This window comes from Corvus brachyrhynchos, unplaced genomic scaffold (genome assembly GCF_000691975.1).
Source record: "Corvus brachyrhynchos isolate BGI_N302 unplaced genomic scaffold, ASM69197v1 scaffold5, whole genome shotgun sequence".
Lineage (NCBI taxonomy): Eukaryota > Metazoa > Chordata > Aves > Passeriformes > Corvidae > Corvus > Corvus brachyrhynchos.
In genome coordinates, this window is record NW_008238321.1 from 12083496 (window position 1) to 12108472 (window position 24977).

At 39.9% G+C, this 24977-nt stretch overlaps 2 protein-coding genes across 4 annotated transcripts in view; one reads left to right on the forward strand and one right to left on the reverse strand.

Moving 5' to 3' along the window:
• Positions 1-6: 6 nt before the first annotated feature.
• KNOP1 (lysine rich nucleolar protein 1) lies at positions 7-10035 on the forward strand. Of its 3 annotated transcripts, none has more exons than XM_017734206.1 (5): positions 7-259; positions 698-2063; positions 5684-5752; positions 6249-6326; positions 8671-10035. In XM_017734206.1, the coding sequence occupies exons 2-5, from the start codon at positions 699-701 to the stop codon at positions 8980-8982; spliced, it is 1824 nt and encodes a 607-aa protein (XP_017589695.1). In that variant the 5' UTR covers positions 7-259; position 698; the 3' UTR covers positions 8983-10035. The 3 variants fall into 3 exon arrangements, with proteins under 3 accessions (XP_017589695.1, XP_017589696.1, XP_017589697.1); XM_017734207.1 differs by having other exon boundaries at positions 7-158; XM_017734208.1 differs by lacking the exons at positions 5684-5752; positions 6249-6326.
• Positions 10036-11011: 976 nt separating this feature from the next.
• CUNH16orf62 (chromosome unknown C16orf62 homolog) overlaps positions 11012-24977 on the reverse strand; it is a 48433-nt gene continuing 34467 nt past the window's right edge. Inside the window, exons 27-31 of the mRNA XM_017734307.1 lie at positions 18607-18746; positions 16775-16940; positions 14847-14965; positions 12337-12483; positions 11012-11775 (exon numbers count right to left, since the gene is read on the reverse strand). Of these exons, the coding sequence (XP_017589796.1) occupies positions 11677-11775; positions 12337-12483; positions 14847-14965; positions 16775-16940; positions 18607-18746 (671 nt within the window). The 3' untranslated portion in view covers positions 11012-11676. The remainder of the gene's footprint in view (positions 11776-12336; positions 12484-14846; positions 14966-16774; positions 16941-18606; positions 18747-24977) is intronic.

A 24977-nucleotide genomic window follows, 5' to 3' on the forward strand; every position in this document is an offset into this window, starting at 1 on the left:
GGGCTGTGCTAGGATTGATGTTCCGGACAGGGTGCCTTAGTGACATCTTGTGTATTAGCCACTAAAAACCGAGTGGGAGTAATTGGGTTGGTCAGGAAAGGCGGGGAGTGTCGGCAAAGAGGTGCCAAAGGCTTCTCTGCTGTAACCGATTCATTGGTGTAAGTGTCCTGAGAAAAGAAACGGAGGGCAACGATAAGAAACCACAGATAGAAGCAAATTTGAGGTTGTAATTCAGGTGCTTTGGAAGGATCTTGTAATGGTGAGTGGGCACTAAAGTGATGTGATCACTAAAGTGATGTGAAGTCCAGTGTTAAATTAGTGAAAAGTCTTGGGTATGTGGAAAACCACCCTAACTATACGTACATAGACATACACACGTTTATGTTTTGCCATTTAGGAAAGCTTTTGAGAGGGTAGGTATTTCTGTGAAAATGTCATGCTCTGCAACTGCCAAAAAGACAAATAGCTGCGAACTGAGTAGGATAAGGTACACTAAAGAACAGTACAGAAACCCCACCCCAGTATTTTCTAGGCTCTGTGCAGTTCTGGCTCCCCATCATGGAAAGCAGACTGAAATTAAGAGTGTCGGGGACAGTGGGAGATAAGGAATGGTTTCAGAATAAAGGAAGACCAAATAGGTTAGGACTTGCATCATCTCTTTGAAGCAGTTCACTAACATCTTCATTTCCTTTTTTAGAATGATAGTAAAGAAAAAGAGAAAAGAAATTCATGAGGAACCTGTACAGAAAAAGAAAAAGGTGAAGACAATCATTAAAATTGAGGAAGATGTTCAAACTGTCATTAAAACTGAGGACAATGGCCACCTCAAGAAAAAAACGAAGACAAGGAAAAAGGACAGTTTAAAAGATGAATGTTTACACAAATTGCAACCAAAGAATAATAAGAAAAACAAGAAGAAAGTTGGCTCTGAATTACTCAGAGAAGCTCATTTAGAAAACTTCGTGAATGTAAAAGGTCATCTGGATTTCGAACTTCAAGAAGAATCAGAGGAACGAATTAAAATACTCAAAAAGAAGAAAAAAAAAGTCCAGTGTAATTTCTCCTTGGAGGAGAATGAGAGTAGTGCCGTGGAGCTTTCAAATCATCACACAGATGGTGCTAAGAGAAATGAACCCTCTTTAAAAAAAAAGAGAAAGAATACTGCTTTGAATTTGGAATTGGATGGTGAGGTAAAGAAGAAAAAAAAGAAGAAAGGCAGTTTTTCACTGGAGGACATCCAGGACAGTGAACAAAAGCAATCTGCAAAAGTTTGTAACAAACCCCACACATGCATTGCACAAGAAGCAGCTTTTAGGGGTGAAAGCTGTGACACAGATAATGCCCAGAATGGTGGGGAGAGTTGTGTGAGAAGAAAGAAGAAAAAAAAGAAAGATAAGTCTGACTGCATTTTACCACTGGCAGATAATCAGGACAACATACATCAAGTTCCTGGTAGCCCCATTGCATTAAGTGACTTCAGAAAAAGGAAGAAACATAATTCCTGGGAATTTACCTTGACAAGCAGAGAGGAAGAGGACAAAATTAAGAACTCTGGGAGTATCAAAGAGAGGAAGAAGAAAAAGAGAAGCAAAGATATTTCTTCCTCAGTCTGTGAAGAAGATAAGGAGGATTGGAGTCACAGCATGCCTTATAAGCATCTCCCACCACAGCACAAAGTTGAGCTTGAGGAAGAAGAGCTGTCTGGAAGAAAATGCAGGAAGAATTTCAAGGATAATATTGAAGTCAGCAAAAAGAAAAAGAAGACTAAGAAAAAGGAGAAGGAAACAACATATTCAGAAGCCTCTTTAAACAATGAAAGTGCCTCTGAAAGCCAAAAAATACTGCTAGAAAGCAATAAAAAGAAGAGAGAGAGTGAAATGGAGCAAGCTCATTGTGTTGCAGGGGACGCTGTAGATGGGGCATTATGCAATAGTAATCCTGTGCTCTGTGACAGAAAAGGGAAAAAAAGAAAAAAAGTACCACCACAGGACTTTGCTGAAGAGCTAGGTTCAGAAGCAAATGCAAAAAAGATGAAGACAGAATTACCAGGGAATGAGTCACTGGTGAGTTTTTGGGAGGAGGGCAGCTCTGCACGCTCCTGCTCAGGAATTGAAGGCCTTTCAGGCAGTTTCCTCCTTTGCAGGCTGTTGTGCCTGTTCCTGGCATGGAGGTCACTGAGGGCCCTGCTGGCTGGTGGGAAGCAGGATCAGCTCATGGAGTTCAGCATGCCAGAGCTGAGAGAGGCACGGGACATCCTGAGCTGGAGGGGGCTCACAGGGATCATCGAGCCCAGCTCTTCGGTGAATGGCCCCTCCAGGGATCCAGCACAACCTGGGCACTGCCAGCTGCGTGCTCCAGCTGAGCTGATCCTGTGGCTCACGGGGAAGCCTTGATGCCTGCTGCTGTAATCATGTAGTGCTTCAGCTGTGAAAATGTAAATATTACAACTAACAGCAAGTATTGGCCCAAAAAGAAAATAGATTTGTACACTCATAAATGTTCAGTTGCTCTTAGCATAGCACTCTTCATAAAACAGGGGTTTAATGCCATGTCATTTACCCTGAGCAGGTTGGTAATGTTGGCAGCATGAGTGCATCTAACTGTATTTGTTAGACTTTTCCTCAGGCTTTGCTGCTGCTAGTTTGGAATTATGTAATGTTAGAAACAAAGGGCAGGGTTGGCCAAAACCTGTTGACTAATTTGGACAAAACTTCAGAGGAAATCCTGGGAATCCTAAGTGTAGGCTGGGCCAAGAGCATTGAAATATAAATTCTGATAGAAAAATACTAGAGAGCTGTACACAGTTATAATTAAAAGAATAAATCTGTGCAAGAAAACAGACAGATGTCAGAGCTGTGTAGATTGTAACTGAAGGGAAAAGGGGGATTGTAACCAGACTGTGTGTTAAAGGAAATCCCATCCCAGAGTCTTGCAGTACTGCCATTTCTGAGGTAAAACAAGCATGGGGAGGAGCTGATGAAATATTAGAAATACAGATGTTTTTTCTTTGATGGTTTTTTCTCCAAAATTAGATTATTAAGATCATGTTTTATAGATTTAATCTTTCTTCTTTACCTGCTCAGAGTCATGTTTTAAAGCTAAGGGTACCAGAAGTTAGTACCTGCATGCCCAACTGCTGTTGTTATCATTAGGAATTAAGCTGTGAGATGCTCAGAAAATCAGTTGGTATCTATCTGTATTTTTAGCTGCTTAAACTTCACTTTGAAAACAGCACATTGCAAGTCGTTGGGTTGTTTTTATTTCCATAGGTTGGGAAGCTGCATGCCTGTTGCTTTTTATCAAGAATTTTCAATGCTTGGCATATTTAAATGTCAAGCACTTGTTCATAAAGTATCATTGGAGATTTTTGTAAACTAAGGGTAGAGCAGGCCACAGTGTGAGCTGCTTCTCAAGCTCACTTCATGGTGTGCTTTGCTTTGTCATGCACTCAGATGCAGTTTCCTCAAGTTCTGTGGAAACCTGGCAGCTGTCTGGTGTCCAGTGCTAATAATTAAATACAGATTTATGTGGAGACCCAGATACAGGCTTTTTCACAGGGGCTTGTGAGGGGACTGTGTATGCTTATCAGTCATGAGGTGAGCAGATGTTTGGGGCCTTCAGCTTGGATTTCTCCTTTTGACCTTTCAAAAGGACGAGGTGGTTTTATTGCTGGATATATTTTCTAATTAAATTGGCATTGCTTTTTTGAGACTGTTGGACATTATTTGGATTCTTGCAGCTGCTGACATTGTGTAGAGGCAAGATAAGCCCTACCATGAGATGTAAACTTGCATGCCCAGTTAAAATGGAAACCACAGCAAAAATACCTTGCAAACAGTTGAGAAGAAGGGAGTAGGGTGATGCATATTTTGTTGCTCATTCCCACAGGCAGCTCCTTTAATAATAAAAAAATACTTTAAGAGAAAATCTGACTATTGAGAAGTTGGGGTTAATCAGCTCTAGCGAGTTCCAGTTCCTGCCAGGCCAAAAGACACTGCATTAATAAATGGCTGATAATGTGGTCTTGCATTTAACTGTGCCATCGTCCCGAAACATTTAAGTCTACAGCATGTCACACACTCTGCATGCCTTGAAAAATCCTTTGCTGGGCTTGTGCTACAAGCAAAAGAGCAAATTTTAAAGACAGTGTGGAGTGATATCTGTTTAATGTCAATGATTGGTGTTTTTCTCATTGGATGCCACTGCAGTCAACTCAGGCAGAGTGAGGAGGAGTGAGGACTCAGCTGTGATGTTGTTTGCCAGCAGACAGCATAACCCTACCACATGTGAATGTGCTCCTTTTCCATGAAGGTGGAGGAGGCTTGGCACACCTCCACGAGGGTAGTTTTTTCCACTCAGTAGCCCTCAGCAGGTCAGCCCTGTGCTGGGAATTAGCATGGATGGGGGTGCTCCCTCCTTCTGGCTAAAAAAAAAAAAAATATGCTGCAGTTGTTTGCAGAATCCTGTCAGGACAGTTTTCCTGCTTGTTTTAGTAGATCTGAAAAGACAGTAGCAGGCCATCTAGAAGTAAATTGGGGGTTGGTTTTGGTTTCTTCTTTTCATCCAAGAGCATGAGCTCTCCTTCCTGCAGTGTTCTCGTGTTTTTAATAGTGCATGTACTTGTGTGTGTGAAAGCAGTGTGTAAGAGGTGCTTTTGGAAAATGAGGTAAAGCATTGATGGCTTTTGATAAAACTGAAGCCTCAAAAAAGTAACAGCAGGTTCTGCTGACTGAAGTACGTTACAAATCTTTCCTTGTCGTTTCCCTGGCTGGTTCATGCTTGGTTTATTATGTTAGCTGTATCAATAGATCTTCCCTTTGGCCACTTTTGGCAGGCTGGCCTAAAGCTTATGGCTCTCATTTGCCACTATCCTGGACTTATTACTTATCCTGTTATACTGGATGTCCCAAAAGCTTATCCTAATTACAAATTTGGAAAAGCAAGGCTGGGGGCAGTGGTCTAGGCACTCCATCCACTGGGAGCAAAAGCTGCTGAAGGGCTGCACTTTGTGGAAGTGTGATCCAGTGTCTGGTTGCCTGTGGATCCTGCCATCCAGCCCATCCATTCCTTCTGGAACTGCTCTGTCTCTTCCATCAGCTCCCTGTTCCTGGCTCCCAAATGTGCAGTGGTGTCCTGTTTGCTGCCATTGTAGGAGACACCTGATGGATGACACTTGCTACTCCCTGTGCTCCTTCCAGACTGGAAGCTCCTTGGGGACCATCATCCATGAGGGAGCACAGTGCAGCTGCCTCTCGATTGGTTTTTGTTTATTTGTTTCAGAGAGACCTTTATTTATTTTACCTCCAATTTCTAATTTGTTTTAACTTTCATTCTCTCTGTGCCTTTCTTCAAGTATAAATTTAAGCTTCTACGAAATGGTTTCATCTGAAATTACTCTGCCTGCAAATGTTACTGTGTGTGCCAGTGTTGTTGGCAGGTCCCTCCCTTTTAATGTGTGAATCTAAAAATCATTTATCTTGATTAAAAGAAAAAATCTCTGTGAGGTTTCTCCATAGGAATACAGAGATTTAATTGGCATTTTCATTTTAGATCTGACTATTTCTTCTTGCCCCAGTACTACTGAGTGCTTAGTGTTTTAACTACTTTTGTGGTAAGAGCTGTGTAAATTTTAATTAACCAGAATGGATAAAAATAATCATACAAGCTTTTTCCTGTTTTACAGGAACATCTAGATGGTGTAATTATTGTGCAGGAAAAGAAAGGAAACTGTGATGAAATTAGCATAGACAAGGTATGCTTTGTCTTAATCGGGTAAGATCTAAAGCAAGTCAGCATTTAACATATGCATAGGAATTGATACAAAAAAACTGCTTTGTTGCTTATCTATGCGTAGATTTCACTAAACTAAGCTCTGCTTAAAGTGTGCTTTATGCATGGGTTAAGTCCAAAATGTACAGCTCCAGTCAATGTCAGAACTAAGTAACTTAGTAGGTTAAATACACATTTCTCTGCCTCTCATCAGTGTTGGCAGTTCCAGCATAGCTGTTGCCTGCAGTTAGAAAATTAACCTGATACAGCAAAACATTCATTCAACATATCACTAAAAAATTACAGTTCTTGTGTTGAGTGTGTGAAAGGATCTCATGCAACTTTTAATTATCCTTGCAAAATTCTGAAGATAACTAATTATTTTATTCTTCTCTTATTATTTCATTGTGACTAAACTGTCATGTAGCACACAGGACACAGTGCCTTAATGCTGCATGTGTAATTTTTCTGCACACCAGGTGAGGCGGCAGGCCCTGCAAGAAGAAATTGATAGAGAATCTGGCAGAACCAAGGCTTTCAGTTCCACAGTGGGACAGGTATGTGTGAGCTTAGGCCTTGACCCGATGGAAATGCTGTGTCCCAGGGCAAGCTCCCATAAAAAACACTGTGCTCTTCTTTGCATGTGGCTTGGCACAACAGAGTTCCTTCTGACTGCAGGCTTAAGGTCAGGCTATAGAACAAGTGGGTACAGTGCCAAGAGTCGGAGAGCTGAGCAGCGAACTCGCTGGCATTGTACAGTGCTCCCATCATCAGGCCTCAAAAACAGTATTTTCTCTGGTTCCCCTGGAGAATGAGCCATCAAAAATTGCTACAGAAGCATTTTCTGCTTTGCTGTGAAATACGAGTAATGTCTGGGCTGTGGCTGCAGCAGTCACTGAAGTGTATCTGATTTCTTACCTGCAAGGCTTTGCACACATTCAGCAGCAGGGACACGTGGAAAGGTGAAGGCTGACAGCTGTTAACACACGTGTGTGATATTTAGAGTCAGTCCTCTCGTGGCTTCTGCATCTTTGCCCCACCTCTTTGAAAGATGATTCTTTGTTCTTTGCTTTTGCATCCTACTCAGCCTGGCTCCTGACAGATTCCCAGTAAGGTGGTGGAAGCTTGCAGTAGTGTTTAGCCAGAGGTAAGAAGATTAAGGTGGAGAGAAAGCTTTGCTAGTAATTCAGACTCCTGCTGTTTTGCAAGACTGCCAGAATGCCTAGAAAGCTGGAATATGCCTCAAACAAATGCCAGAAACAACTTCTGTAGATTCTAACATAGTGGGAAGGAGTCTGTGTAGCTCTGGAGCTGCAACTGTCTAATAGTCTCTGAAGTCATTGAGAAAAATGACATCCTTGGCAGGAGATCTCAGTTCTTTGGCACTGGTCTGTCTCTGTTTAGTAGCATGCAGAAGAATAGAAGCTGTGAAAACTAATTCATCAGCTCCACAAAGAGTGAGCTGGAAATGCTTCAGCACAAGCTGTGTGTAGTGCCTGCCAGCAGCTCACTTAAAACCAGAGTTTTGACAAGCCATAATTATATTTGCATCTGTGCAGATGTCTCCCGTTGCAAAGGGAGGACCTGGGTTTATTTGTCTGTGGCTCGTGTGTGTCTGTGTGTATCTGTCACAGACTGGGCTCACACAGCAGCTTGCCTTTGTGCAAGGCCAAAAGACTGAAGTATTATGGGTAGCTTCCTTTCAATACCAGGTATTCTGGCCTGTGATGGTGAATGATACTCCACCCTTGCATTTTTCTTTTAACTTAAAAAACCCTGCTGTAGCTTGCCTGCAGTATTTTGTAGTGTGCTGTGTGTCGTGTTGGCTGTCTGCTGGAGAGTGACTGTTTCATGCAAGCTACAACTGTTCTGTTGGAAGGATTTCAGGCTGACATCAACATACCACTGAATTCACATTTTGTCTTTGGATGTAGCCAGCTTAGTCTGTTTAATTAATAATCAGACATTCTGCCATTTATTATTGTGCCCAATTTTAAAGAGAAAATTGTGAGCAGAAATCCTGCCAAAAATATTTATAAATGACTGCATAGCTGTAGCTCAGGAGTCAAATATACCCTTTAATAATGAAGCCTGTTCTGAGGTAAGCTGAAGTTCACGGACTTTGTAAATCCTATAGTGTATCTGGGGTTTTCCACAAACAACTGAAACATCATTTTCCTGGACATTGCCTCCTCAGAAAGGACCCAGAGTCTGCAGACAGAAGGAAAATCGTGAAGGGGTGAGCTAGTTCATAGAATAAAGTGCAAATACAGTGAATACAAAGAACGTGGCACACTGCAAGGGAGGGGAGGCTTTTAGAGAACTAGACTCAGTCCTGTTGGATAGGGGAGGCCCTCTGGTTGTGCATGCTTACAATATTAGTTGTAATTAGTGGGATGAGAATGCAAATACGGCTTAAAGCTTCTAAGCCAGATTAAAAACTGTCTCCACAACTAACATTACAAAACACTGCTGGAAACAACAGCTCCCTAACTAGGCAGTGGGAAAATGAAAAGATAACCATATAAAGTGACAGTGAAAGAGGATTAAGTCTGACAGTTTTCTTAGAATAAGAGATGCTGTCTGGCTCTTTGAGCTGGGTAAATAGATAGCAGAAAGCCAAGATTCCTAAGGACAGAGGGAAAGGAGATTCTCAAAGCACATTAACCCCTGTCTCCAGGTTAAATGGCCTGAAATGCTAATGAAGGTGCACTCAGGCAGAGTTAGGTCAGTCTTTTACCATATCCTTCAACAGGTGCTGCCCATGGAATAACAGCTTCCAGCTCTGTCACCCTGTCAGGCTTTTGTAGCTGGTTCTGTTCTCACGGTACACAGCCAGAAATTGTCTTCCTTGGTCTTGGTATTTCTTAATTTTAGTGTTAACCCTGTTTTGCCTCACAGGATACGAAGCTCGGACAGTGGAGTACAGCTACTTTCAGAAGTTCTGAGGAACAAATGAAGTTTTTTAGACTTATGGGTGGCTTTAAAAAGGGTTCTGTGCCTATCCAAAATCTTTCAGCAACTATGAACAAACCAAACATGGCTCTGAACAAGGAAGGGGAGGAGAAGTTACAGCAGGCCCTGAAGATGGAGTTTGATAAAGCAATGGACTTGAAGCAACACAGAGGAATTGGTCTCGGATTTCAACCTACTGCCAACAAAAAAGTATACATAGACAAGTACGCATCTAGATCTATAAAACTTGAAGATTAAAACTCTTGAAATAATAAAAAGAACAAAATTTGTTTTTACTTTCCACATCTTTGTACTTGAAATAACAAAATGCCCAAGAAATTTAGTTTGTGAGGTACTTGAGGTACAAGGTTTCAACTGCATATACCAGTGGAGCTGGGTCCACACTTCATCTGAACAGTAAAGTTTTGAAACCTTCACCATGTTTGTTCTACAAAGCAAGAGACAGCCTCCTTCAAAGACTGAAGATGAGTGCCATGCCTGCAATTAGCTGGAATTTGGTAATTTTTTTTAAATGCTGATTTAATAAACTTACTGTTATCTATATCTTATCGATTTAAAAGGATTTTATTGTTCTCTAAAATCTTCGTATCTTTTGGTGAGTGGTACAAAGTGATGGTGCTTTTATGGTGCTTTACTTTGAAGACACACTAGTGGTGTGCCCTCAAATTTGATGAGGGCAGACTTTTAACTCAGTAGTTCTTAAGAAACGAACATCTTTAGAGTGATGGATAGCATTGAACATCCTCTATATTTGAACTATGCTCTGGCAGTTGGATTTTCAATCAGCAGCTGTTATCTGAAAATGAAAGTAAAAGCATTTTGGAGAGCAGCACCAAATACCTGGATCTAGACTCACTAAATTATAGAAAGCAACATAATTTTAATAATGTGCTTATTGGGTTCATTATGCATCAGTCTGAATGAAATTTCTGACCTTTGGATTTTCAGACAACCTGTACTTGAACTGGCCTTTTAGCAAGAGTACAAAATACAAGACACTTGTGTATGTGTTCAGAATTCAGGAGGCCAGAGCAGTCTGGCCATGTACTGCTTGAAGTGACAAAAAGTAGTGAAAAGCTCACACACCTTATTACTGGCTGTGCCATTTGTTATGGCAGATGGTGTTAAGTTTTAGTGCAGCTCTGGTTTTGACCATCTCTCATGTCCAGTTTCTCAGAGTGGTTGTGTTAGCTTCTAAGCTAGATATTTAGACTTTCCTCTTGGTATCTAACCAGATTTCTGCCTGTCCTTGAGCTATTTTTGCACTAATAAAAAGCAGTAAAACAGCCAGCAGCATTTCTCATGGCAGTCTTGCATCAATAAAGAAACTGAAGTTACACTGTGCTCGAAAGAAGCAGGCAAGAATTGGTGCCTGCCTGGGGAGGAGGAATGGTTGGGCCCTTCGTAAGCCTGCTGAGTTTCATCTCCCAGAGTCTGGAACAATTCCATGTGGGGTTTGGAGCAGTACACTGGCCCCCAGAGGCCAACTTCTGCCACACCACAGCTGCTCATTGTGACCAGCTGGCAGTTCAGAGAGCTCCCAGGTTGATCCACTTACCCAGTTTATGGTTTATGCTTCCAAGGCCAACAGGAAGAATCATCCTGGCTGAGAGTTTTCTGTGCAGTGCAGCCAGAAGGAAAGCTAAATTGAAATGGGACATGATAACATGATATGAAGTACTATAATTTCATTATCTACAGAATTATTTAAGGAAAATCAGTATAATTTTAAAAGCCATGTAGTAAAGGTTGGAAATGTGGTGTTCTCAGTTAATGGCACTTCACAATTACCTTGTACTCCTGCAGTGTTTTCAGCTTATCTGTGCAGTCTGTACCAGAACCAAGGGGGCCTCGTTTGGTTCTTTACAGCCTGAACACAAAATCACATCTATTAAATGTACCCTGCTTCAGTAACCACTGAAGAGATAAACATGCAGCAAGAATGGTTTAATAATTTGGGTGGTATTCATTAGCTTGCTAACTCCTTAAATGTATGGTTTTAGCAAAACAGATTGTTTAGCCTTAACAAAACAAAAAGATTTTTGTGCAAAAATACATCTCAATATCTGTACAAGGATTTAGCACATTAAAATACTTACCACTAAGCAAAAGCAGCAATAGATGTAAGGTCACAACATGGTTCCTTACCATGGGGCAGAAGTGGTGAGAGTGAAATTTTATTAGAAATAATAACAGTACATGTAACTAAATTCCACAAGGGTAAGGTGATAAATTTGTATACACAAACTCCCCCAGAACACACAGATGAACTGCAAATTGTTTTATTCCATGATAGTGTACTTTGCAAATACAGAGTACTTTGCATACATTTCCATTTTCCTTTGCAACACTTAAAAGATTCTTTCCATTTTACAGAACACCACTGGACTAAAAGGAAAACATAAACATGTCTGTGAAAATGTATGGTAGAAATTAGAACAGTAACACCTCAGCCATTTTTCTCTGCTGCTGGAACCAGCCAGACAAATGCTGGCAGCATCCCAAAGCAGAGAGACAACTTAGTCTGATTATTACATTGAAATGCTGCTTTCTGCAGAGGAGAAAGACTATCCTGCAAGAGGGATGAACATTTGAGGCTGTGAATTTGTTTGTACAGGTTATCTTCTTCCTTTTTTGTTAAAATTACAACAGATTAGATCTCAAAAGGCTTTTGCAACCATAGAGGTTCAAAATACTGCTTACTGAATGTAAATCAGCATTTAAAATAACAATACTATGGTAAAACTGGATACAGAAATTCAGGTTAAATTATTGCACTCAGAACAGTTTTACCTTTACTGTGCCCAAGTAAATGTGTCTCATTAGAGAAAGTAAAAATACACAGAGCTCCTCCAGTCAGAATGTGGAGCAGTGAGTTTGGCCTTGGTTCCGTGCTCCCTTGTGCAGGTGGCTCCTTGCAAGAGGCACTCATCAGGTCCTGGACTGCAGAGGAAGCCGAAGGGCCAGCTCTGTGAAGTGACTCATTTCAGGTTGTTTGCTCCGCCTCTTGATGTATTCCAGGGTTTTCACCTGGGTTTGAAAACAAAGGGGTTTGGAGATTTTTAGGGTCTTTTCTCATTTCACAGGCCATCAGTTCATCTTGGTGAATATGTTTTAGACAGACAGTCTCAGGATTTTCCCTAAATTTCACTGTCTGCATGAGCACTTGGCATTGCTTACCCCAGAGCTCGTTATCATGTATATCTTTCTTAAAGGCTCTCAAATGCCACTTTACAAGCTTTCACCAGGCAGTTCCTCCCCAAAACAAAGATGCAGTATTTCTCTTAAAGCCAGTTTTCTGTACTGAACAAAGAGCACCCAACACTTTCAGGTTTCTTAATGCTTGACATACTATTAAAATGCTAGAAAGATACAGACCGCTTGAAATAAGAGAAGGTGCTTGTTCATTAAGCAGCATTTAGAAAAATAACTCATTGAGGTTTTTAAGATAATTTTGATTTTTTTAAGATATTAACTTGTAAAGACATGAGGTTTATTCAGATCAAGAAAATGTTACCTTTTCCCAAATAAAGAGTGGAAAAAGATACCAAGAACTAAAATTTCTCTGCATAGTCTGTTTCCCTCCCTTACCATAGTCTTGGTGTCAGCGAAGCCGTGTTTCTGAGAGAGATTCCAGAGATTGACTGAAAGCTGGTTCAGTCTGTTGTTTCGTAGGTCCCCATGAGCCAGAATGGTGTTAAAGAAATAGAGTGCCAGCTGGCTCTGCCGCTTCAGGGACTGTGATGAGAACAAGAATATTCCCATATTACTTTATAGTCATCCCAAAACAGCCAGCTTAACCTCACCGGGTTCTCTGAACTCTCACACGTTCAAAGGACACTTGGTTTGTAACACACAGCAGTAGTTACAGACATAAGAGAACAGGCATAGTTTTCATATTCCATTCAAAATGCAACAAACAGCAGTAGTTGTAAATCAACATAAGCTGCTGCAAATGAAATAACTACACAAGACTCCTACATCTCATGCCACTTTGGCACAGCACAGTATGTAGGTCTGACACATTTGTAACTCAAGACTCCCTACGACTTCATTGAAATCACCCTCCCACCAACCAAGCTTGCACTTAGAGCACCATAGCTATATATTTTTAGAGAGACCACTATTATCAATCTAAATTAATGCAACTTCAGGGTTTTTTTCCCCCCAGTCTGTTCTACTTTATTTATTTATTTAACCAAAGATGTTTTTTCCCTGCTACTCTTTTCACTGAAGCCCTGGTGATACGAACATATTTGCACTACGTTTGTAGCTACTTCCCCTAAAATTGCTCAGGAGGGACCTTAAGGAGTGTAAGAGCAGTATTCCCCCCACACAAAGCAGAGAGGATTCAGTGCTACATGTTCCCTTGACCAGAAACAGCTTGAACTTTACAGAACTGTCCAGAACTAAAAATTACCATTCCAGCACTGTCACATAAATGAAGCATTCTCTAATCCTGTGAAAAGACCACACTGGGTTAACAATAAGATGCATTGTTCTCTTCCAAGTTGCCATTTTGGTGAAAGGATTTTATTGTGAGAAAAATTGATTTTCCTTTATAGCTTTTAAAGGAAATGAACCAATAAAAACACAAAATCATCAGAGGCTTGTTCATTTAAATGAGCAGCCAAGAAGATGACTAATAAAAGGTCACCAACACGGAAGCAATCCAAATACCAGTGATTTTATGACCAGTTTTACTTTAGCACAATTAGAGATCTCTGACAATATTCTCAGCACTTCTATTTCCTCAGCAACAACTTCCTCAAACAACTATTCAATTCTTACAAAGCAATTTTCATCTAAATCTCTCAATGACTTTTACTCAACAAAGCAAAACAAATGGTCCCTCTCAGTAAATAAGGACGGGCAGAGCAGCAAATCCAAGGCTGCAGAGGCAAAGGCAGGCCAAGCACCTCTATCTGTGCTGCTTAGCTTTAAATCCTGTTTTCTATGCAACAACAGCTTCAGTGACCTAACACAGCACCTCCTTACTCAAAGCGTGCTTGAAAGCAGAAAACAAACAAAAAAGGCCTTTCAGAAACCATGGCTTTCAAACCCTACAAACATTCCTACCCACAAATTCCATACAGGAGTCAGATGGAAAAAAAATCTCTAATATATAACCCACAGTCCTGAAAACTGTTAAAAACTTCCTTCCAAGTCCTGGTTGGACATTCTTAGCTGTCCTAGCATGGTTGTTTGCTGCTGCTACTGTTCTGAAAAAGAACTCCTGTTCACTGTGGTGAGGCATACAGTGATGTAGAGGATTTGAGCGAAGGATATATTCATCTTACATCTGTGCAATTGCTCAAAGAAGGACAAACAGGATAGCAAAAGCAGAGAAGAGGCTAAACTTAGCACAGTGTCTTCCCAATATGTATCACTTAACACATTCTGTATTGGCAAACACTCTGGCTTCTGTGCAAGCAGTCTATCTAAAAAATTCCATCAAATCAATCATGCCCTGCCCTCCCATTCCAGGCTACAAGCCACAAGATTTCTATCAATAGAAGCCATCCAGTAAGGGGTGATTAGGAAGCTGTGGAAGGGTCCATTCTCAGAAACAGGTACATTAACAGAACAGTGAGTTCTCATTATTTCAGTAAACATTAGTCACCTGCCTTTCACATACAATCCATTAAGCTATATTTGATCCCTCAGAGCCTCTGAATTCCAATCAAGAAATCCAATAAGCTGCCTAGAGTTTTCTTTGTTTTATATTGAACAAATATACTAAAGTCAGGGTAAAGACAAAACAACTTTTTCTTCCCTCTGTACCTCTCCTGAGATCATCCTAGTGCCTGGGATCTGAAACTTTTGTAATTATAGGTGACTTTCATTGTATCTTCCCCAGTAATAGACTAACTGTGAATTCTCACTTTGCTCATTACAGAACTGGACATCATTAGGTGTCTCCACCACAAGCCTGCCTACATGATGGACTCCCTTTCTAAACAAGTAAAAATACCCAATTTCCTTTTGTTACGAGGTTCCTGAAGGTTCTGAAAAGACCAGTTCCTGGTCAAAGGTGGTCTGTTCCTTCAACTCCAGATGACTTTTGGTTTTGTATTGAATCGAGCTGAGTAAGAACATACCTCCTCTTTTCCCAGGGTTTTCAGATGATCCAGGATCTGTGACACCACTGTTTCACTCAGTTTATTGATTTCAGCCAGGAACTTGGAGTCTCCACCATACAGAGCATCATTGGAATCAACTGCAGAGATGAAATCAGGCTTAGGTCTGGCTGAAGAGCTACACATTTATTTGCTACTGAAAACATCATATACTGATAGAAGACCACATTTGGAAGTTATAAAATGACCTTCCTCCATGAAGCACGAACAGAACAATGTTTTTTAAGTGCCCACCACTTGGTTGCCTGCTATGTCCTTTTGATTTTAGGAACAAAACACTGAGAAGAATCTTTTGCTTAAAGCCATTCCTGTATTCCTGGATGCAGCCAGGCTCACAAATATCTGCTAAACTTAATGTAAAGCAACACATAATGTCAGTTTTCACCTTTTCTACAGAGAAAAACTCCCTGCTCTCATCAGTTTAGAAGAGTGTGGCCATCACCTTCAATGGCAGCAGCACTGGGCCAAACAATTTGCGTTTCATTTAGTGAAAATAACCAGATTTTCAAAAGAAACTGCATTTTATTTTTTTTTCCCTAAAATAAAACCGTGATTACCTCAAAGTCATGGATAGAAATTCAAAAGTGTATTTTCAGTTTCAAATACCGTAAAGGTTTCTTTGGAGGGAGAGAGCTCTTGAAGTTTTTACAGCTTATATAATTGTGATTTTAAACATGTCTTTTGCCCTAATTTATTTATGTTCTATTAAGAAGTAGGTTAAAAGAAATTTGTATGTTTAAGTATATTCTAGGTAAATCAGAAAGTGGAAAAGATAAAAGATGAATCCCCCATTTTCAAGTAAACTTCATTTTAAGAAGCTAAGGTGCAAAGTCCATCTTGAAAAAAACCCCATCCCCATACTATACAGGGGAAAAATTACTAATTTATATTTCCATGCTTGTCTCCATTAAAATCTAATTAATTCAGATTTTTCATTTTGGGATTATGCAGCTATTTTGGTCATATAAAAAATGGAGTGAAAGAAAAAGCAGCTAAACCACACTTCCTTACAGAATTTGAACAGCAGATTTACTACAGAGCAGCAGCTCAACTGACAGCTATTTTCTGTGCTGCTAACTGCAAGAGATATTTTGTCATGGGTGGTAAATCTGACAAACTATTCACCAAAAGAACTGCAGAACATAATCCAGCCTGCCCCTCTGTGAAAGTCCTGTGCAACTGAAAGAAAAAGTCAAACCAGCTTGGCCTCTCTGACTCACTAATCTTCCAGGATGCTTTAAAAGGTTTAATTATTACTCTATCTTAATTTAATACTCTATAATCAGAAGGCAAATATTCAAATTTTAAAGCATATCAAAATAATCCAAAAATTATTACAAAAAAGATGATAGCTATGTTTTAAAATGTAAAATCTTTAAAATTTTTTAGTTATTCCGAAGATTTTTGTAAGTTACTGCTATTTCCAAAACTGAAAGCCTGCCCTCAAAGCAGCAAATACACCATTTAAATGATGAAGACTAGGCTTTACTTTCTGAAAACTGGAATTGTTAATAAATGTGAATGAAACACCAATGATAAGTATAAATCAAGTTGGTTTATAAACTTTAGATTAAAACAAAATCCTTCCTATGCATAATGTTCTAATCTTTACTTGAAAAGTTCACATTTATAAGCATTTGCACCAACACCACCAGAAGCAAACTAAGTAACCCACTCTGCACAGATTCACTTTAAAGAGCAGACTGTGCATCTGTTCTAAAGCCAGCTCCTGGGATTATTTTAAGTTACAGTACCTGGAACTGGATAGAAGAATAATCCATTCTGTGAGACTGATTACCACTGGTCTTCATTAACTGGCTATGGTGATGAGACAATACTACAAATGTCCTGGTGGAATGCAAGGAGCCAGAGCCCCCCTTAAGTATTACCTTTATCTACATGGTAGATATATGCTTCCTGAGTCATTGCAGAGAGCAGATGCAAAACATTAGTATAAATCCTGACTTTGTCATCACTGTTATCCTCCCAAGTATAATCCTGGATCACATTTAGTAATCCTCGCACAAGAAACAACACTCCTTGTTCTGGATGGTCCTACAGAAAAGAAAAAAGATAGGTCAAAACCAACACCACAACCCTGGAACAAAAATAGGATTATTTGCAGTCATTCAGTGGTGTAGAGTCACAGTATGAGCTCTACAAAAGCAAAACTACAATATAATTAAAGCTGACAGCTACTTTTCTTAAGTGTGCTTCCTGCAAATCCTTTAAAGATTTTTTCCAGTTTCCATCTAAAACACCCATTTGACCCATAACCAGAACATGATCCAGGCAGCTTCCACAGACAAACTTTGAAATGCTTTGTTTTCTAGTCATGGGGGAGCAGTAGAAAATTAATTGTCAGCTTCTTAACAGCTAAGCCTCTAAAATTAAACACTGGGTGGGTTTTGTTATTAAAACAGTATCAGTAAGCTGTAGTGTATTACTCATGTAATTATGAGTTTCAGAAGAACACCTACACTAGGAAGTCAGTTACAGACCATCAACAATCTTTTAACATGAAATGAAAAGAAAGACTCTGCTTTGCATAAGCTGGAAGTTTTTACAAGGAGCTTTAATACTGCACTGGGCTAATTCCAGCCGGCAGTTGGTGCAGCGGCACCAAGATACATGGGACAAATCACAGTCCACAGAGGACATTTCCTTTTGATCTTCTGTAAATAGGGAACAAAGTTAGGGAAGCTAATTTCTGAATCCTGGCATCTCATCACAAGAAGTTATTTTTCATTACTGAATCTGAGAGTTGTATCACTCCCTTCTTCAATCACCCGTTCATGATCCGAGTCACTCCACAGCCTTCCTTCAAAGCCTGACTTCTGCACTCAGTGGGCAGCAATGACACATCCCAGGGGCACCTTCCCCTTCCCTTCCAACAACACAGCTCCTCCACGTTCCTGAACGTGCACAGCCTGGGAGAGCCCTTCCACTGGGCTAGGGGGAATCCACAGCTCTGACAACAAGGACTGGGACACCACCATGCTGGGTGCTGCTTCACCAAACATGCAGTCAAAGGAACAAGGAAGGAGAAAACCGCTGAGGTTTCAGCAAGGAGGAACAACCCACTCTCTCCAAGAACAAATGAAACTTTTTTTTTTCTGTTCTTCCAGATTAATTTACAATTTCCCCTCATCTTTTAGATATAACTGAAAATACTGCAGGGAAAATGACATCTCCCTCTAAACTTGACAATTAGTTAAAACCTGGAAGAGTGTAGAATGGTAGTACTTTGTGAAATACTCATCAGAAGAGGAAGGTTATGCCAAAACACATTTTCCAATTATTGTTTTCACTCAAATGATTAGGCAACCTATAACAAAGTAACTGAAACTCATAGGAACTAGAGCTCTGTCTTTTTCCCATCCTCATGTATTAGAGTTTCTTGAGTACTTAGCTAATAAATCAGTAAGTGATGTTTACACAATTAAATGATGGTGAGATTTCACTCTACCCCAAATCCACTTATGAGAGATGTTACTGAGAGTGGCATTGCTGTACCTCCACCTCCACACAATTGTTCTGCCTCCTCATGCTGCACTGGGGTGACTGATTTTGCAGCCAATGAGCAGATCAGTTCATCTTTTCATGGAAAACTAACCACTGCCTCTCCCACTCCAGAAGCCCAGTCTACTCTAAATTTTTAAACAGGAAAGTCAAAATAGTCTGTACTAACTTATGAGCTATTCATACACACTCAACTTACCGGAACAACTAATAATGTGGAAAAAAAATTACAAAGGAATTCGAGGAGGAAGGCATCAGAAGGTCGCATCTTTCCATCTACACTGATCATTTTTGGCACTTCAGGAACAAGGCTCACTGCAGCTTTGAAAAAAGCATCAGCTGCAAAATAAAAATAGAGTTGCTGTTACATCGCTCCAGCTGTGGTGGCAGTCATGCCTCTGACCCAATGGCTGCTTTGAATTTGTTTCAAATAGATTACAGAAAATGAACGTGCTTAACTGCAAAGAAACCCAAGACTCAGCAGTGGTCTGATTCTTGAGAAATCTGTGTTAAATCAAATGATGCTGTTTCTCCAAAGGAAGTTCCCACATCACTCAAGACTTTTGAAATTATAACTCTTTTCCTTTGCATAACAAGGAGACACCATCATTTCATATGTATTGCATATAGAATAAGAAATTAGCACATGATTCAAAATTGACTTATCAAAGAAATGCTTATGCCAGGAGAATGGGGAATCCAAAGGGGGGAAAAAGGCTCATGCAATCTTGTTCACCAATTCATTCACAAAAGGCTGTTGAAGTTCTAAGGAAATACCAACAACTTCATTTTTCGAATTATTTAAAATCCCTAAAAGTAAAATATTAATATAGGACCAGAACCTGGGGTATTGCTGGTTACCTAGATAAAAGAAATTTTTCCAAGAATCACAATATAGGAATTAGACAAACCATCCACCATTACAGCCTTGGCAAAATAGCTATGAGGAGGTTTTTCAAACTCTGTATTATGTCTCTAATCTTACAAAAATATAAATTCCAAACACTCGAACATCTATTCCTCAGTTTCTTAATATTCACAAATTAAAAGCAACAGTATTTTCCCTCTTACACTGGAAGACCTCCCATATATGCTGAGTTCACAAAAAATTTCTGACAGCAACATTGTTTTGCACTTTCTTGGCAACATTTCAGAATATCCAAGTATCCACATCCCACTGAAGTTGTTGAGCCACATACTTCAAAGCATCCTTCAGAATTAATACCGTATCTTTATTTTACAGGAACACAGACCAAGGCCATGTAATCAGATTTTATCAAAGGCAAAAGCAGAATTCTTGGTGAAAGCCACGAGGTGTTACATGGCTGGGATGGAGATACCACTGACAGGCAGGCATGGGCATTTCCAGGAGCGCAGCTTGCTCTGGAAAAATTCATTTGAGACTCCAAGCAAATTTGCTAAATATAGTACCAACTGATATCTAATTTAAGCTTATGAGGAATACCAGGGAAACATGTGCTTTGGAAAAACTGTAGTTCTTCTCACTCTTACTTTTTTTTCAGCATACAAGTGCTCAAGCCCTTCTGGACTTTGTAGTGCTTAAAATGCAGACCCCTTCCATCAAACACTGTCCTTCCTTTTATTCTGCACATTTATTTTGAGGTGAAAGAATGTTTATTTCAAACAACTTATAAGTTTAGACAGCCAACCCAAAGGAAGGTATGTAATCTTTCTCTGAGCTTTATTTGAGGAAGGAAGGCAGCAGCAGATGTTCATTCTAGCACAAGTAAATGAATCGCTGTCACTTCCACAGTTGTCTCATCAGAAAAAAACCAAAAGTACACATCCCACATCGCCATACAATAAAAACATGTGGCCAGACAAACGAAAAAAATGTGCCTTAGAGAATAATCTGCATACCAAAGTACCCATGTGTGTGCTCCTGCCTTCTGAAGTTATTTTGTGACAGGACGAGAATGACCTGTGCAGCAGCGTCCACAGTGAAAAGAGCTGCAAAGTACCTCACCCTAATTTACAGCCTGCTCTCCCAGCAATCACAATCCTGCACATTCTGCTCTAACCTTCTGCCATAGTGCAAACCCAAAACCTCTCATCTTCAATCTGAAAACCTGAAGTTTGATTCAATTTACTTTTCTTGCCACCTGCCGTTGCTGTGAATGAGCAGCTCCAGAGCCACGAGCTCCCTGGTTCCTCCTGCTGCTGCGAGCAGTGCCCGGCTCCCCCGCAGGTGCCTGCCCACACCACCGACCTGCCCGTGCTGCCACAAAGTGCCCGTGCTTCCATCTGCCCTGTCCATGGCAGTGGCACAGCTGCTGCTCCCGGGCTGGCTCCATGTGCCTGCTGCCCCCACGGCCACAGGGCCACCCTGCAAACCCCACACACTGTCACTGTCCCAGCACAACGGCGAGACTGAGGCTCTTGCCCCACACTTTAATCTTTGTTCCTTGCCTTTTTCCCCTTCCTTCCCCACCCAGTGCAGCAAGGAAAGCCAAAAAGGCAATACAGCACAAAACAGCTGTATTTCATGTTGGTACGTCCAAAAGAACTGGCGAAGGAGAATATGTTCATTTTGCAGTAAGTCCTGCCAATCTGTGCTAACTATGAAATGGTTTTATCCTGGAACACTAAAAGCACATTTATCCAAGATATACATGCTTCATAAGAAGCAAAAATAAATGCACATCAATGCAAATGCTTTTATTACAGACTGCAGAAAATGACCTGTCCTCTGAACATTACCATCCTGGCAGAGAGGTGTCAAGAGTATGCGCACATGCTCTGAGTTTGGAGAAGACGCTCACTAAAAAAGTTGTCACAGACATGCTATTTTTTCAAGTATGAAATGAGCATCAGTGTTTCATTCTGAATTACATTAATTATGATGTTATGCAATGATGGTTTCTCTGCATCTTTAAAATTTTTTAGACTATTGCTACTACTGTAGAGATGTTTCAAAACAAAACCATGCATCGCTTTTCCTGGCTTCCAAAAGATATAAGGAACCACTTAAAAAGCACTGAAAACCACAACATGTTTTGTTATGATTCTTGATTAAAAAGGCTTCTTCTGATGAAGGATGCTGTTTTCTTATCTGTCTAAAGTACAATACTGCTTCTAAAGTGAACCACTGTACACTGGATAAGGGGAGAGCAGCCTGTGCATTACAACAAATCACCATGATGAAGCTTCCCCGACTGCTGTTAATATCTTGTGCGGTGCTCCAAACGTAACATACTTCACACTTTACTGAATTCATCCTTTCACAGCAGCTCCTTCATTTTGGTGTACCATAATCCTATAAATCTTTCCCCCAAGCATACATGCTGACCTTCAGCCTACAAAAACTAATAGTCTTGGATATCCAAGTCAGCACTTCCAGAAATAGCCTTCCACAGAAGAAAAAGCAAGTGAAATTGGTGTTGAATGTTTTGCTATTGACAGTATTCATGATGGCACATGTAGAGGTTTAATTATACCTACACACAACTACATGTACCTCCATATATTTCTATATATCAATCTCTATATAAAAATTCAGCTTGCATTGTATTTTCTGTATCTCTGATAGCCAATTAAACTGTACGAATTTAAGATTTCAGGCAGATAAAAATAAGGAGGAACAAAGTCAGAGATGGGAAAACAATTAAACTCCTTAAGTCCACCTTCAAAGAGCAAAAGGGAGCGAGTTTGACATACCTACCCAAAGTATTTTTAGTCACGGGTACAATTACACCAGGCTAAGTCCACCCAAAGGACAAAACCAGGGACCATGCACATCTTCTGCATTCCACGCCACTTTCCTGTCTTACAACACTGTCAAACCTAATTTAATACTCTGAAGATTTTGCTTCCACATCCAACAGATGTTGCAAATTTAATGAAGCTTGTACTCCAGTGCAAAAAATTATTGGGAGGCAAGCATGGCAGTTTTGTTACCTTATTTTTTCTATTAAATAAATTAATCCATTACTGTTTTGACAACCAAGCATTCTAATCATTTGAATCTCCTTCTCCTCACATTGGTGAGGTCACTGTGAGAGTTTTGCCACATTGTTGAAATGTGGTTTTCCCTTGAACTACTGCAAATTGTTCTCCATCTTAAAGTTCTCTGTACATCACTTCCAATCCAGAAACAACAAAGAATTATTTGAAGGAAGAAAGCAGAAATTAGAAAATGAATTCACTGCTACTTGGTGAGCTGGAATGTACTATGCTAGTTCATACTATTTCATGCTATGAAGTAGCTGCAGATAAAAAGGTAATTATGTGGATGAAGCTTGGTAGAGCCAGTTTTAGGCATGGCTTGATCAGAGACTGTTACAAGGCATTAGTACTCAAAGGCGTGCAGAGGCGTAAGTGGAAGATTCGTACAGGGCCATCACACAGTATCAGCAAGGACACTGGACACAAGATTGTTTTATTCTTAAGGTGTAATCAGTAAATGCAACACACACCCCACCCCACTGCCTTCCCTCCCACCCAGAAAAAAAACAAACCAAAAATCAACCACAAATTTCAGCCTGCCTCTCTAAATTCCATGTAATCCCTAAAGACTGTGAGGTACCACATCAGCAGCAGTTTCTAAAGAAAGCTCCACCAGTAATACTGAAAATTTTGAAATAATAAATGCTGCAGTTAAATACTATTGTTTCTAATGTTATTATGAGGCCAAAAAAAAAAAAAAATCAAATGAGCAGACATACAGAAAAACACGATACAAGGCTGGAAAGTCTATATGGTTTTTGCAGAGAGAAATCATTCCTCAGAAGTCTCTCAAGTCTTCCAAAGAACCAGCAAGACTGTGTTTAAAAGTAACTCAGTTAATAAATATTTAGATTTAAAAGAACTTTTAATATTTATCCTTATAGAAATGGCTCTTTAAACAACTAAGCTGAAAGAAGATAAGGAAGAAAGTCCTCATGAGGGTACATAACTTAATAATGGATGGGGTGTATGGGGAAAGGAGAGGGAATAACAAGTTTTCACAGTGGAGCAAAATGACAACTGCATTCCTTAAGGTTTTGCAGACATGTCCTTACGATGAGCTGGGAGGTGACAATGTTTGCAGACTGGTCTGGAACGTGACTGCAAAGCATTGCAGATGGATCTCATGATTCTGAGCAATAAAGCAGCAGATGAACTCTAATATTAGTAAGGCATGTGGGGAAAGAGACAGCCCTTGCTATAACTATAGAAAGAGAAGATTGAAATAGGCTATTTACACTCATGAACGATTCTGGAGTCATTATAGATGGTTTCCTGAAAACTACATCCTAAACAGCTGTTGAAAAGGCAAGGCAATTATAAGAATCACTAGGAGAGTAATGGAAAACTGAGGTGTCATTGTATCATTTATACTGCTGTTATGCATTTATACCTGGAATAATCTAACCTAGTCCTAATCTTCCTATTTCCAAAAGGAAAAAGAGATTAAAAAGGTGCTAGGGCATGGAACTGTTTCCTTATTGGCAATAAGGAATAAAGGCAATACTGACAACAAATTCTTCAGGAACTTTCCAACTACATCATCTCACAGACAGCAAGAAGAAAATGAATCAGGAATGACTGAATTCTGCTCCAGCAGATCAGCTGCATGCTCTGAGCCCCTCACCTAACATTTAACATAAACAAATCCCTAAACATTAGACTTCCAAGTAGCAGGTAACTGTGGAACTCACTACCACATGAAGTTACAAAGGCCAGAAAGTAAAAATTGATTTAAAAAATTAAATTCCTGAGGACTGGTCCATCTATTTTATTAAATACCATGGCCTGGGCATTACACAAGCTTTGTTGAAGGATGTATTAAATCACCTGCACCTGAAAGCCAAGAAGCATCATTCTACATTATTTTTTCCCTAGTAGATGCTACTAGACACTTTCAAAAACAGGTCATGGGCTAGACAGACTTGAAGAACTGACAAACTGATATAAAGTACTAGTCTGAAAAGCTTACAGAGACAGAGCTGTCACCTCTCACCTCATACGGAATAGTGATTGGCTGGGACAAAGAGGGGAACAAGAAAAAGCTCAGGAAATAGGAGAAGTCTCCCACTGTGGGAGTCCCAGGTAACAGCAGAGGTCACAGTTCTGTCCAAAGGAAGCAACACTTCGTGTTTCTAGTAAGGAAAACAGTATGACATCAATCTTTTCCCAAAGCTCTTATTGCCTTCAAGGAAAGCAGTATTTTAAAAGATAACAGAGACAGCATATACCAATCTCACCAGAGAAATATGAGCCAAGAAGTCACAGTATCTGTAATTAAGAGGAAAATCTCTTCAGGTTCCTGTTTCTCCAAATTCTTTACGTCAAATTCTCTCTATTTATATTCTTTGGATCCATAAAGATTCAGGAGACTAGGAAGAAATACTAAAAACTGTTACCTAATGCTACTGAGAATATACTCTAAACCATTATTAGACTATGATTTAAAATTACTTGTTAGATATTCCATACCATACTTTCTCCAGAGTGTGACTGAAGCCTTTAGAGAACACTCATGGAAAAGTAATATTTTCTGCAGTAGAAAAGAAATTATTTTTGCAATCTACTGTGTAACTGTGTTTTCGGCACAAATGGAAAACAGAA